The sequence below is a fragment of the Pteropus vampyrus genome, unplaced genomic scaffold (genome assembly GCF_000151845.1).
Source record: "Pteropus vampyrus isolate Shadow unplaced genomic scaffold, Pvam_2.0 Scaffold260, whole genome shotgun sequence".
Lineage (NCBI taxonomy): Eukaryota > Metazoa > Chordata > Mammalia > Chiroptera > Pteropodidae > Pteropus > Pteropus vampyrus.
This window is the reverse complement of record NW_011889041.1, coordinates 428800-442837: the sequence shown is the minus strand read 5'-3', so window position 1 is coordinate 442837 and position 14038 is coordinate 428800. Positions and strand designations below refer to the sequence as shown.

Sequence of the window (14038 nt, the reverse complement as noted above, 5' to 3'; positions counted from 1 at the left end):
AAAAAAAATGCTTCGTAATGTCAAAATAATGAAGAACAAATGGAGATCTGGCTCTAATTAATTTTTTTGCTCCAAGGTAGTAGAAAATTCCTAAGTGTGTTCCAGTGTCTTCATATATAGTGTAAGTTCCAAGACATATTTACAAAGAAAATATCAGGATAAATTTTTAGCTAACTCATCCTTAGAAACATTCCAAAGGAGTGAAATAAAAAACATGTATATTATTAAGTTTATATTAGCGATCTCCATTACAAATTCTTATAGGCACATTTGAGTATAAATTATGGATTCAGAAAGGATAAATTGGTTAGAGTAGCAAAGATGCTAAAGTATAATGCACTCCACATGGCATGTAGCCCACTTCATCAAAAGGACAGTCCTACTGAAAATGACTGAAACTGCACTGTCACATTTTCTGATTCATCTCCTTCACAGCTATATCCTGTTTCAGTCTTTCTCCTTCATGGGCCTGTTTCTTATTCAGATTGCTACTAGAAATACCTGGAGTTCTTCATATAAAGTCATTCAAACAATCCTGAGTCATCACGGCTAATTTATTTTTACTACAAGCCACAGCCAGAGTTGCCTGCATGGCGACGTGTGGTAACAATGATTTTCTCCAAACATGTAAGCTAGTAAAGACCCAGGCTTCAAGCACATGTTGAATTGAGTGGCTCTAGTGAGCACTACTGACTATGCCTAACCAAATCCAGAAGAGGACACAAGACCTCAGCTCAAGTCCGTATAAAAATAGAGGAATGTCAGTGGAGGTCATAAAGTTCCAGAAAGCTAAACAGGAACAACACGAGACAAAGAGCCAACAGCCTCCTCGCTGTCTACCAACTCTGACAATTTCCAGTCTCCAAGACGACCCCTAGAAGATGGAGATAACTGGAGGATGTGAGTTTTACCTGGCCCCAAAAACACTTCCCAGAGTATTTTTATTGTCCCCAGTCAACAGAATAGCCCTCACTGCTATTTCCTGCCCTCTAGTCTCTCTCTCTTCCAATTGATCCTTCTGTAGAAGAGAAGGCAAAGGCCATCCTCAGGTTCCCCATCAGCAGTGATCACCAGATGCCAGCAGAGTGTCACAGGTTAGTTCCAAGTTCAGGTCCTAATCACCTCATACTTAGATTCCTGCAGCAGCTACTTACCTGGCCTCTGTCCTGCTCCCCTCGGACTCACCCTGTTCACGTTCAATCATCCTAAGATAGTGCTTTGATCATGCTACTCACTTCTTCTAGTGTCTCCATGAGGCACAGGAAACAAAGTTTAAATGCAGTGATTGTCTAGAATGTATCCTGGCCTCAATCTCTTTTTCCAGCTCTGTCTTGTACTTCTCTCATATAAATCTTCACATTCGGTCAAGCGGTCCTCAGTACTCTTGCTTACTTCACTTCCCAGACCTAACATCTGCTGCCTATCCAATTCCTACCTATATTTTAAAACCCAACTCAATCACAACTCTTCTGTGAAGTAGTTATCCCCTGACCATACCATTTGGGGAGGTTAAAAAAATAAACCCTCCATTCTTTGAATTCTTATAGTGCATAAATATATGTCATGTTTAAATATCATTCATTCATTTACTCAATAAAATGCGCCCAGATGTCATACGCCGGAAGATATTCTAGACCAGATGATAAGGCCCCCCAAAGTTGTCAAAGTCTAGGGGAGGAAAGAAAAGGAAGGAATTACCATTTATTGAGCGCTTATTCTAAGCAGGTCACCATGCCATCCATTTCCGTATGTCAGCTCAGTTCATCCTCACAATTCAATGATGTAGCTATTGTTACCACTTTATAATAAGAAAGCTGGGTCTCAAATTGTTGAACAACTTGGCCAAGACTGCTTTTTTTCATTCCCCACTGTCCCTGTACTTTCTCAGACTCTCTGCCCATCTCTGCCTTGCTCCATCTTTATGATGCTAATCTCAATAACCTGCATCACCCGAGCTCCTTGGCTCTCTGGCTTCCAGTTAGGTTGGGTGAATGGAAAGCACTTCTCAGCCACAACTCCTGGGGAAGGATTCTTCCATGGCTTCTGCTGTTCTTACCAGGATCTAGTAAGACCACTGCCTTCTGCTGTCCCTTCAGGTTAGGTGTGGTAGGTAGGCATGTCCTACTTGAAGGCTAGTGAAGCACCTTAGCCCTGCCCACACCTCTGTAAAAAGCCTTTTTATTAAACTCTCTTAGTGTGCCAACTGTTTCCTGCCAGAAACGAAAAGTAGAATTTGAACCCATGTCCATCTTCCTAAAGAGTCTGCGTTTTTCACTAGAGTAACTAACTGCTGCTGTATTGGAGATTTGCACAAAGTCCTGAGGGCCAAAAAGAAAAGTACCTCACTCTGATAGAAAGGATCAGAAAAGAGTTTTCTGAACAGTCACTTACGAGGTGAACTGAAAATCAACATGCAAACAGTGAAGATAAGCATTCAAAGACAAAATGGATAACAAGTTCAAAGTCACATAGGCATAAAGTACACATCTTATTACTTAAGGAGGTTATGTACAGTGCTCATGAGAGACTAGCAGTAGTTGAGTTTCTAAACCTTGATGATTATCACTTACTTCTTCATCCTGATCCACACAGAAAGATTAGAACAAGTAAAGAATTAGCCAGATCCTAAGCACCAGAACCAATGCACCTACTCCCTACCTTCAGCAGATCCCCATCACAGAAGATAAACCCAACTATTCAGCATAATATACAATCCCTTAATGACCTGTCCTGCCTGACCCATCCAGTCTCATCTACCAGCACCACCTCAAGCTGTTCCTTGAGTATGCCATAACCTTTCATGCCTCCGTGCTTCTGTACATGTTCTTCTAATCAGAGATACCTACACCCCTATTTTCCACTTGATAAACTCCTTGTCTTCAGGACTCATCTCAGGTGTCTGCTTCTCCGTAAATATTTCTGGCCCTCCAACATGCTTCCATAGTGCCTTGCACATAATTCTACAACAGCATTTCACAGCATAGACATGCATCATATTTACTTGTTTGCATGTCTTTCCACTGATCCAGCTGTGAGTTCCTAGAGACCAGGTACTATAAGAAAGGAGCAGACTGTAGAAGTAAGTGCTTGGGCTCTGAGGCAGAATACCTAAATCTAAATCCTAGACTCTGAACCCAAACAACTAGGTAAACTTAAGCAAGTTATTTACCCTCTCTGGGCCTCAGTTTCATCATCAATTAAATAGATACAACATTTACCTCATAGGGTTGTTAAGTGAGTCACATAGAATACCTCCTGTATACAGTAAGTCCTCTAGAACTATTACTTATTAAGATATATTTGTGTATTCCTTATTTCCTGTATTAAAAAGCTTATGTTTATTGAATGTATAAATTTTCCTACTATTTCATATTGCTCTACATAGGTACCAAATTCTACTTAGCCTTTCTTTTATTAAATCATGAAGTCTCTCATCGCTAAATATGTACTTATTTTACAATTAGTTAAAGATAAACAGGACCTTTTCTATAAAGGAATTTAGCTTCTTGCCATTTTTGTTGGCCCAGTCACTGAATGTGATATTCTCCTGGCTTTCTAGCAATCTTCACATGTGCCTGCCACACATTTACCCCCACAGAAGGGCAGTTCTGTTTTAATAATTTACAAAGGGTTATTATCAAGTCATGAGGAATAACAAAAATAGGCTCCCTACAGTACAGGAGTAAACCACTGGCAACCTTTTTTTTTGAATGCTAAAGCAATGCAAAATTATTGCAGTCATGAAATAATTTTCTAAAAGCTTTAAAGTGGCATTTCCTAAGCCCACATCTTTAATCGTCACAGCCTTGGTAAAAAGTTCACGTGAAAAACTCCCAACCAAGAAAAATAATCAGAGCACATAGAACAATGTGCTCAAAAGATGAGCAAGAGGTGGAGACCAGCTCCTGATTGAGCCTCAAATTTCTCAGCTAAGGCAACACTGACAAATGGTACTTGGTTAGAAAAGGACAAGGCTGCAGCCTTACGTCAGTATAAGGGCCACACCTGAGAGGCCCAGCACTTTTGCAGAGTCACTCTGGCTGGCTGCAGAGGGCAGTGTAGGCCTTACTGGCCCAAAAGCCCAGTGGAGGGGTTCAGCTACCGCATCAGACCCCAGGCCACCTTTCCCTCCATGCCTCTCTCATCCTAATACTGGCTTTGTTGTCACCTCTCCTCACCAACTCTGATTTCATCATTACTATACCTTAGCTCATTGGCCTCTATCCTCAGCCTAGACCCTGGCTCTGATAGGGCTCAGAATTCACCAGTTTCTAAATCAATGCCTCTTTGACAACTCTCTGCACCAGTGCTTTCCATGAAACCTGTGAAACCACATTCCTTGCTGGAACTCACATGAGTACACTGCCACTTGTTGGGGTTAACAACAGGAAAACCTAAGTACTTAAAGTTAAAAATTTGATGATTTTTTTAAAAACTAAGAGAATGACAACACCATTTGACAGCATATTTAATATTCTTATAAAAGACCATTCTCTACTTACAGGCCTTCTGGTTGAGGCACCTTGAACAGAGTGATAAAACTCTGGCTGGACTCGGCTATTCTTCTTGATTCTTCGTTTCCTTGCTGAATTTTCTTGCTCACTCTGATGGTGAACTTCCACCAGAGGCTTGGCTTCTTCCAGACGGGCAGCCGCAGCCGCTGCAGCTCGTCTTCTAATGTGCCGGGGGCTTGCTCTGAATCCCTGTGGCAGAAAACACAAGCCAACAAATCCAGACTTGTATTAAGTTAGTTTAAAAATTCTCTGGGGCTAGTTTTACAGAGAGTTCCAAAAGTCACCGAGTTCAGTGAGATCACTTACATTCCCCAAGGTGAGTGCACAGAAGGCATGTCAACATGAGAGCGAGATTTATTCACCAATGTTCTCAAAAGCACCTCAGTGTTTCAAGGCCCAGTAAGGACCATGGGAGAAGGTTTAGAGTCCAAATACGAAGACCCTGAATACCATTAAAAAATGTTTCTCACTAAGGACCATGGGAGAAGGTTTAGAGTCCAAATACGAAGACCCTGAATACCATTAAAAAATGTTTCTGATCCCATAAAATCAGTCCAAAAGAAAGGGCAGGTGGGCACATTGCTTTAATTACGTATATAGAAATCAGAATACATGTAAAGAAGAGTATTTTCACTCAGGCATGAAGCAGGGTACAGGGAGTAGGACTGAATATTAATCTCAGGTAAAGTGCCACTCTACATTCCTGAGATCAGACTCTTCAAAAGAAGGAAAGCAGGAATGCAAAGCATCACTATAAAATACCATAAAGTGAAGCTCTAAAACTAATGGAGGCGATATAGTAGAGTATAAAGTATGGGTTTTGGGGTCAGATAAGCCTGGTTCCAAATATTGACCTGTTAATTATAGCTACACATTTATCAAACATTTATGAGTCTAACATGTCTAATCTAAGAAATGGGTAACATTCTGCTCACAGGGTTTTAAGTTTTAGAGAAGGTAATACATATAAAATTCTAAGCACAGTATCTGGCAAATAGCAGGTGCTCAATAAAATGTTAATTTTCCTTCTCTTTTAGAGTAAGATGAGTATAAGGACAACTTGCTAGACAATGGAAACAAGTTCAACTGAGTATGCATTTGGGAATATGCAAACAATTTCGGAAAATATCAAAGAATTACATAAAATACAGACATGCATTATATTTAGCTGTCCTATACAGCCATAATTTACCGGAGAGCAGAAAAAGTCTAACACAGAGTTCAAGAACATACTAGAATGTGTAATTAAGGGTTAAAGCGGGCAGTTGAAGGCTCTTAGTGCTAGCAGATCTTGGAAAAGGAATCAATAAATGAAGCTGAAAATAGTCTACATTAGGCTTAGTTGAAGGGGTGGCATTTGAAGAACATACAGAATTTATATTCCAGACCTGGGAAACAACATAAGCAATGAATGAATAAGTAAAATGATAGATAGATAGATGAAGAGAATATTTAGGTAGCAATATGAAACATTCTTTAATGATGAGTCAGAATGAGAGTACAAGCTATGGATGAAGTATGGTGGGAAGGTAGAGGGGACAAGGCGTTAATGCTCCACGGAGGGCTTCTCTGAGGTCATGGGTCTTCTGAATTTTAAAAGATGTACAAAAACTTTAAGGCTGCAGTAAAGCCATAAAGAATGGAGGAAGCACTGTAGAAGGAGAAGCAGTCTGAGAAAAAAGGCCAGAGAGTGATTTTGTGGGATACCGAAGCATTAATGTATCGAGGGATTCTCACTAAGGACCATGGGAGAAGGTTTAGAGTCCAAATACGAAGACCCTGAATACCAGGCTGATGAGTATAAAAGAGACAAAATGAGGGGGTGACCCACAGAGTCAAAAGTAGCACCAAAGGCAACAGAAATAAATAAGGAGGAAATGAAAATTGATTTGGCAAAACTTAAGTTGCAGTTTGGGCGCTTTCTTCTCATCCCCAAACACATAGCCTATTTACATCCTTCCTCTGTGTGCAAGTTCAGCTGGATGTTTTTCAACCCAAAATAGTCCCAGAAGATCCCCAGAGCGTCCACATAATCCACGAACTATTACAGTGGCTGCCAGTGAAGATTAAAGAGAAGAGAGGGTGGGCCGATTGTTAAACTGTGTTCCACAGCAGAGTTAGGACCAAATGTGTCATAACCAACACCACAAGGGCTGCTTTTTAAATATGCTGGTTCCTGGACACTCCACCCCCAACACACACACATACACACACACACACACACACACACACACGCACGCACGCACGCACGCACACACAGTCTCTCTGTCTCTCTGTCTGTGTCTGTCTGTCTGTCTCTCTGTCTGTCTCTCTCTCTCTCTCTCTCTCTCTGCCCCTCTTTCCTTTTCTTCTCTCGCCTTCCTTCTGAATTAGACTCAGTAAGGGTGAGGCCAAGAATCTGATTTTTGAACAAGAACCTCTGATAATTTTTATCATTTTGAAGACCGAGAACCTCTAAGATTAGTCTAACCACTAGGTGGCACTAACTTCCACAGCCATTGTACTCTTTCTAGTTCAGAAATGTGTGCTCTGGTAGAATTAAAGTATTTGATAATATACTAGCTATTGTCTTTGATAAGAATGCAGAGTCTCCTTCTTTTATGCTCTTATGAGTAACAAGCAACCAAATTTTGCTTAACTTATTACTGATAGTACTGAGGCCTATATACATAAAACTCCCTTAAACTTAAAAAAAAAAAAATTAAAACATGTTGGTACAGTCATTCTATAGAGCAAAAACCGAGTAAATCCACATCCTTGTCTCTACTCTTCAGAAAATCTACCAAGTACATCCAAGAATATATTCAAGCATTACTTATAATAAAAATTAGAAAGTTTAAATTATTCTTCCCAAAACTTCAGTCATTTTCATTCCACCTTCACATTTTTTTCAAGATCTGAGCACCACCATGATTTCTCTTATATCCAAATACACTTGTACTATCTTTAAATAACTTTTTTAGGTACTATAATATAGTACATAGACTGCAGCCAGACGATCTGGGTTCAAATACCACCTCTGCCACTTCCTTGTGTGATCATACTTAACCATTTCCTCATGATGAGAAGAATGAATGAATTAATGTACATAAAGTACTAAGAAGAGCATCTGGCACATAATGATATCTAAGTGTCATTTATAATTATTATGTATATTACTTGTGTGAATAAAAGATATTCTTAAAGACAGAAGTGTCTTGCTAATCAAATGTAAAAAGGAAAATGAATCACTGTAGGTGTGCCTTGCTGACACAGACACATGTGAGGTACTGTCAAGGTACCAACCATCCCTGATCATTGGGAGAGAGTTCTTTGCTCCAGAGAGTCCCAGACAAATATGCTCCAGTGAGTCAAACAATCTGGGCTCAAATGCCAGCTCTGTCACTTACTAGGTGTACAAAGATAATGGCCAAGTTATTTCTCTGTGCCTCAGTTTTTTCATCTGTCTAATACAGATAATAAAACCTCTCTCACAGAGTTATAATGGTGTTTGAATGAGATAATCCACATATAGGTACTTAGAACAGTATATAGATTACAATAAGTAGTCCATAAATTCACTTACTTCCAATAAGTAGTCCATAAATTCACTTACTTCCAATAAGTAGTCCATAAATTCACCTACTTCCTAGATTTGCGGCAGCAATTCACATACAGAAGTTCAGAGCTATGCTTGCAAACACTATAAACATGAAGTCATCAGTGAAGTCAGCAGTCTCTCTTTTTATTTCCCTAAACCACTGCACAGAATAATAGTTCCTTGGTTTATTACACTTGTTTATTCTAAATACTATTAAAAACAAGCCACAACTTTTACAGAAGGAAATTTTATTTTAAAACAGTAGGTGGTGCTATAAGCTCTTACAGGTGTTGACTAGATTTGGTGGTGCAAGGGTAAAAATCCATTTCTTTCTATATTTGTTTGATCTTGCCTAGATACTCTTTAACCAATAGGTGATGGATACTTGGAAGTCTCTCGGTAGTGGACTTCTGCTATTTTTAGGCTACTCCATTTTATCAGCATCTTTTAGGTAATAACTTCTCAAGATGTGCAGTCTTAATACATAGCTAAGCCAGGGTGCTCCACAGCCCACTCTAGATCTTGCCTCTTACTAACCTGGTACAATTCATAGGTAGGCACATGGCCAAGGTTCAACTAAGTCAAAGTCTCTGCTTGTACACTAAATATTACAGGAGGGATAGAAAAACTGAAAAAAATCGGAAGGAATTCATTAATTCTAGTGGTTGTACCGAAGATCTTTTAAAGCTGCCTTAGTTTTGTATGTTCTAAACAGATATTCAGTCTTGATTGTGAGTTCTACCATATATTTGCAAGAAACTCTCTTTTGGATTAAGTCAGACAAAGTCAGATTCTGTGGCCTACAAACAAAAAATCCTGATGCACATTCCTGCTGTTTTAGATGGTTAGCTGTATTCCTCTAAGGCTGAATACTCAGATTTAACTAGGCTGTGCAGACTGGCATAAAAAGGGAGGCAGTGTTAATAGTAATCATAGACTAAGCACCAGTTAGGTGCTAAGCCTATTATATCCATTTCATAGACAAGCAAAGTGGGGCTTATCAGAGTTAAATAATCTACCTAAGGCAAAAACTTGCAATTAGAAAAGCCCATATTGGAACCCAGGTCTTTCAAACTTCAAGCCAGGGCCCTTACCATTCTGCTCTTATACAGAGAGATTAGAAAGCAGTAGTAATGGATTCAGAGCTAATATTCTATATATAGGCATAGGCTGGGCACTAAGGAGGTGCTCAAGAATATATATGCTGACTGACTAAAATAAGAAAATGACTATAAACAAAAATAAGTGACTATAAACAAAAATAACATTTTCAGGTAAAAACTATTGTTTTTTAAGATCAAACTACTATCCAGTTTACTGATGAAGCATCTGAACAAATAGAAAAAAAGTATTGAATCATTGAGCATTTATATAGAATTGCTTTTGTGTTATTGTCAAACCTGAAAAACTAAGACAAGAGTATATAAGATACAAATTATCATATACAACTATTATGGAGTTTAATAAGCTGATGTTTATAAACACACAATACCCTGTAAAAATTCTACGAGTCTCCTCATCCAGAGCTAGAAATCAACTATATAGAAGAAGTTCTTGGATCTATGAATAAAATCCAAGGTAGATGAAGAGGGCAATCAATGAACTTAGATGGGGAAAAATTATGTCTTTATTTTCACTAACCTCTAATTTAGCATTAAGAAGTACGAACATAGGCCATAAATCTGGTATTATCATCAGTACCTATGATTTTTGCCACTAGAAGAAATCACAGATATTTAAATATTAAGTTATAGTGGCTGCAGATATTTTGAAATACCATTTATTACTCGGTGTTACTTCAAAATCACAGTAGTTAGTAAATCTGCCACTATATCTTGTTATTTAATCCATTAATAAAGTACATATACTGCTGTCAAAAGTTTTAATAATTTATAATTATATTTCAGTATAATTGGCTTCCTTTGTAATTCTACATTTATGCATTTAAAAACATTCTGAGACTGTCTGTGGGTTTCACCAGATTGTCAAAAGGGCTTATGACATAAAATAGGTCCAGAATACAGAAAATCTCATAAATTTTCATAAAGAGTTTATGACAAAAACTGCTAGCTGCTCACCAAAATCCACATTTGACTCTTTTTCTTGGGCACAGGCTCGACTACATTTCTCAGCCTCCCTTGCAGCTACATAGAGCCATGTGACTCAGTACTTTTAAATGTGCAACAAAAAATTTCCATTCTGTTAAACATGGAAGTGTATATCTGCTAGAGGAGTTTGCTTTACCCTCATCAATGGTTCTCAAACTTTATCAAGCATCAGAGCCACAAGCAAGTATAATTAAAACATATTGCTTAGCCCCACCCTCAGAGCTTTCAACTGAGTAAATCTGGGCTGGGGCTTAGAATTTTCATTTCTAAGGAGTCCTCATGTGCTGCTGATGCTGCTATACCATGACTAAGGTATGAGAATCCCTGCTCCAACTAATACCATCTCCTGCCCCCTACTCTGTGGTTAGTGAGTAATCACTGGTCATAATAACACTGTTTCCCATTGTGCTATGTGCAATGAGACCCTCAAGATTAAAGCAACTTTGCCCTTTGTGGTTTTAACAATCCTACATTAAAAAATGGCCATTGAAACCAATGTCAGCTGGATAAGAGAATAAGGTATCCAGAGCAACCCTTCTCTTTTCAGAGAGAACATATTCCCTGACAAATATACAATAATGGAGCAAAATATTACCTTTTTAAAATCTTATTTTCCAAAAATTAATCATTCGTTAGTATAGCTGGTTCCTGGAGGAATGATGACAGCGAAAACTCCATTTTTAATCTTTGCAAAGACTAAGGAATTATATACATTTATTTTAGATAAGGTTTTCCAGGTTAATAATGAAGTGTTTCTTTTATACTGACTGATATTTTATCAACTGGTTATCAGTTCTTGCTGATCAGACGCTCTGACTGGCAGTAAGCCTTGATGTTTTTTCAAATTGCAAATGAATTACAATTTATATGCAGTTTTGTAAATAGAAATCTTGTTCAATCTCTTACTGATGTCAATCATTCCCTTTTTGGACATATGTACCCCCACCCACAGTCCCTGCTGCCTGTGGGCATATCTATTTTACACCAGAATCCCACCCCCTAGGAAGGCCAGTGCTTCTCAAACTTTAATACGTGTATGCATAGCCTAAGATTCTTATTAAAATGCAAAGTCTGAATTTCTAACAAGCTCCCGGGGGATCCGAATGTTGCTGGTCTGCAGAGCAAACTTTGGGTAACAAGGATGCAGAAGGCCTAACAGAAACTGTGTGGCCCTTATGTAGATTGAGAGTAACAGTTAGAGCCCATGGTGAAGAGAGAAAACTCACTGATAGCAAAAGAAAAAGCAGCAGCTAGTGGAGTAAATCTGAGTCATACCTCTGGCATTGCACTGCAGCAAGGAGACCTTATATCCACAATCAAATCTCAACTCTTATCTCTGCGAAGCCAGACCCTATATCGGGTCTTTTTCTTAAAGTCCATCAAATTACACGTATATGCTTACAACATGCCTTAAAATGCAGTAGGTCTCTGATCCAACACCCACATGAGCCTAAGACACAAAATATGGCCTCCGCTTTAGGAATGGGAGAAAGAATAAATGGAAACTTTGCGGTTGAAACTACGTAGGATATAGCATCTTTTCCTTTAGGGAGCTTTAAGTGCTTTTTAATTATAACTTACATTAACCTAAGCAAAGATCACAGGGTACACTCAGAAAACTATATTTTCTCTCCTGGCTGTCCGTCAAACCCACGATAAGGGGTTAGTTTTCTCTCAAGCCTACATAAAATTTGGAGAAGAGTCTATAATTCTTCTGGTCATTCTCAGATAATTAAAAATTCCTCTAGCTGCTTCTAGTCACAAAAACAGTGCCATTCCAATGAGGTCATATCACTTCTCCTGGCTTCCTCTTGGACAGGGTTTAAAGAGACTCCAGGATTTTCTCCCAAGAGATCCCTAGGAAATACTTATGTGTCCTTTGCCCCTATACATTCTGGGAGAACAGGCTGTTCCCAATGCAGCCACCTCTGCTCACTCCACCATTAGAGCAGCTAGCTAGACACTGTCACCGATCCTTTGGAATTTGCGCACATGGTCTGGTCCCAGCCTTGACACACATATTCTGAGGACACAAGTCAAGTTTTCCTACTGGTTTCCTTAAAGTTGGTCTCACCAAGCTTAAGAGGGCTTGGGGTGAGACAGTAAATTGTTAAGAAATTTTCTAGTCTCTAACTCATGAGCTATCCAATAGGGCAGCCGCTAGCCATATATGGCCATTTTCATTTAAATTTTAATTATTAAAATTAAACTAAAAATTCAGTTCTTCAGTCCTATTGCCACATTCTAAGGGCTCAATACTACACATGACTAGTGTTTACTGTATTGAACAATGCAAACAAAACATTTCCATTATCACAGAAAGTTCTATTGAACAGCATTGCTCTAACCTCTCATAACTGAATCCTCAGCCTTTATCTATACAGTCTAAAATTGGTGATGGATGGCTATAAATGTCAGTGTAGGCTAACTGTTGTAGCAAGCAATAACAAAATCTCAGGACCTCTATGCAATAAGAGTTTATGTCTCACGGCATAGTCGCACATGGGGCAGCAAGTAGAACAGGTACTCTGTCCCGAACAGTCATTTAGGACACTAGGCACCTTCCATCTTGTGGCTGGTTAGGATCTCAGTGTCCTCTCCACTCCACTGATTTATAGAAAAAGAGCCAGGATTGTGTGTGGATGGTTTCAGTGGACCAGGCTTGCAAACAGCACACATCACTTCTTACATTTCATTAAGTAGAGCTCAGTCACACATCCATCACCTAACAGCAAGAGAAGCTAAAAAAAACATAGTCGAGGTCATGTGCCCAGAAGAAAAGAACACAGATATTGGTGAACAACAGCAAACTCTGCCACAGAATTAGAGGCAAAACCAATTTTATAACCATCTCCTCAGCGAATCCTGCATAAGGTTCTAACTCTTCCCTCAGACAATGAGACCCTTACCAACTACAGTTCTTGGGGCCTCAGGAAAAGAGTTCCATTTACACATCTCATTACACAGCCAAACATAATTTAAGCCCCATTTATCTAACACTTTTCAACACTGTTTAACTAGTTAGCTGGTTAACTACAACCAACTCTCTCTAACTCTTTACACTTGCGTAAATAATATTTTTTAGTTATCAAGCACTTCCCATGTGCCAAACACTGTGTATGTATGCATCACTTCATTATATCTTGTAATATTTCTAGGAGGTAAATACTATTTTAATGCCTATTTTACAGATTTTAAAAATGGACACTTAGAAGTTTGCCTAAGATTTACTAAGTGTCTGCCCTAGGATTGAAACTCAGGCAATCTGACTTATGCTCTCCATCAGGGGTCAGCAAACTATGGCCCTCAGACCAAATCTAACCCACTATTTTTGCAAAGTTAAAAATCTTTAATAGTTGGCCTTTTACAGAAAAACTTTGCCAGCCTCTGCTTTACAGGAACCCATAGGGCCTTGAGCACTCTGCTTCTATCACAGACTGAAAAGTAATTTTGACTCATCGCTTTGGTCTGTTAATCTATACTCTCTATCGACAACCTGGTTTGTGAAATATAAGGTCAGTCTAATTTCGCTCTGGCAGCTGTGTCTATTCCATCTGTTTGTGGTTTCACAGGCAGATTAAACAACATCTGTTACGTTGTTTTGTCAAACACATAGATGATACTACCAAAGGATGCCCTTGAACTATTTTTCTAAAAATGATTATGCCTATTCCCTGATGATATTTTATATTTGGACTATCGTTACCACGCAAAAGATTTGCACAAGTTTACCAACTCTACTGCTTTTAGTACAACAGGTTTCACGCCTTCACCCTACCCACCTTTGCTTTTGTTTTTAGAGATAAAGCCATCTACACAGAGTGACAGTGAATTTT

The 14038-nt window shown here is 38.8% G+C and overlaps 1 protein-coding gene across 1 annotated transcript in view; it reads right to left on the bottom strand.

The window, feature by feature from the left end:
* Positions 1–14038, bottom strand: part of DST (dystonin) — a 417658-nt gene that overhangs the window by 363881 nt on the left and 39739 nt on the right. The window contains exon 2 of the mRNA XM_023520357.1: positions 4503–4703. Coding sequence (XP_023376125.1) covers positions 4503–4703 — 201 coding nt within the window. The remainder of the gene's footprint in view (positions 1–4502; positions 4704–14038) is intronic.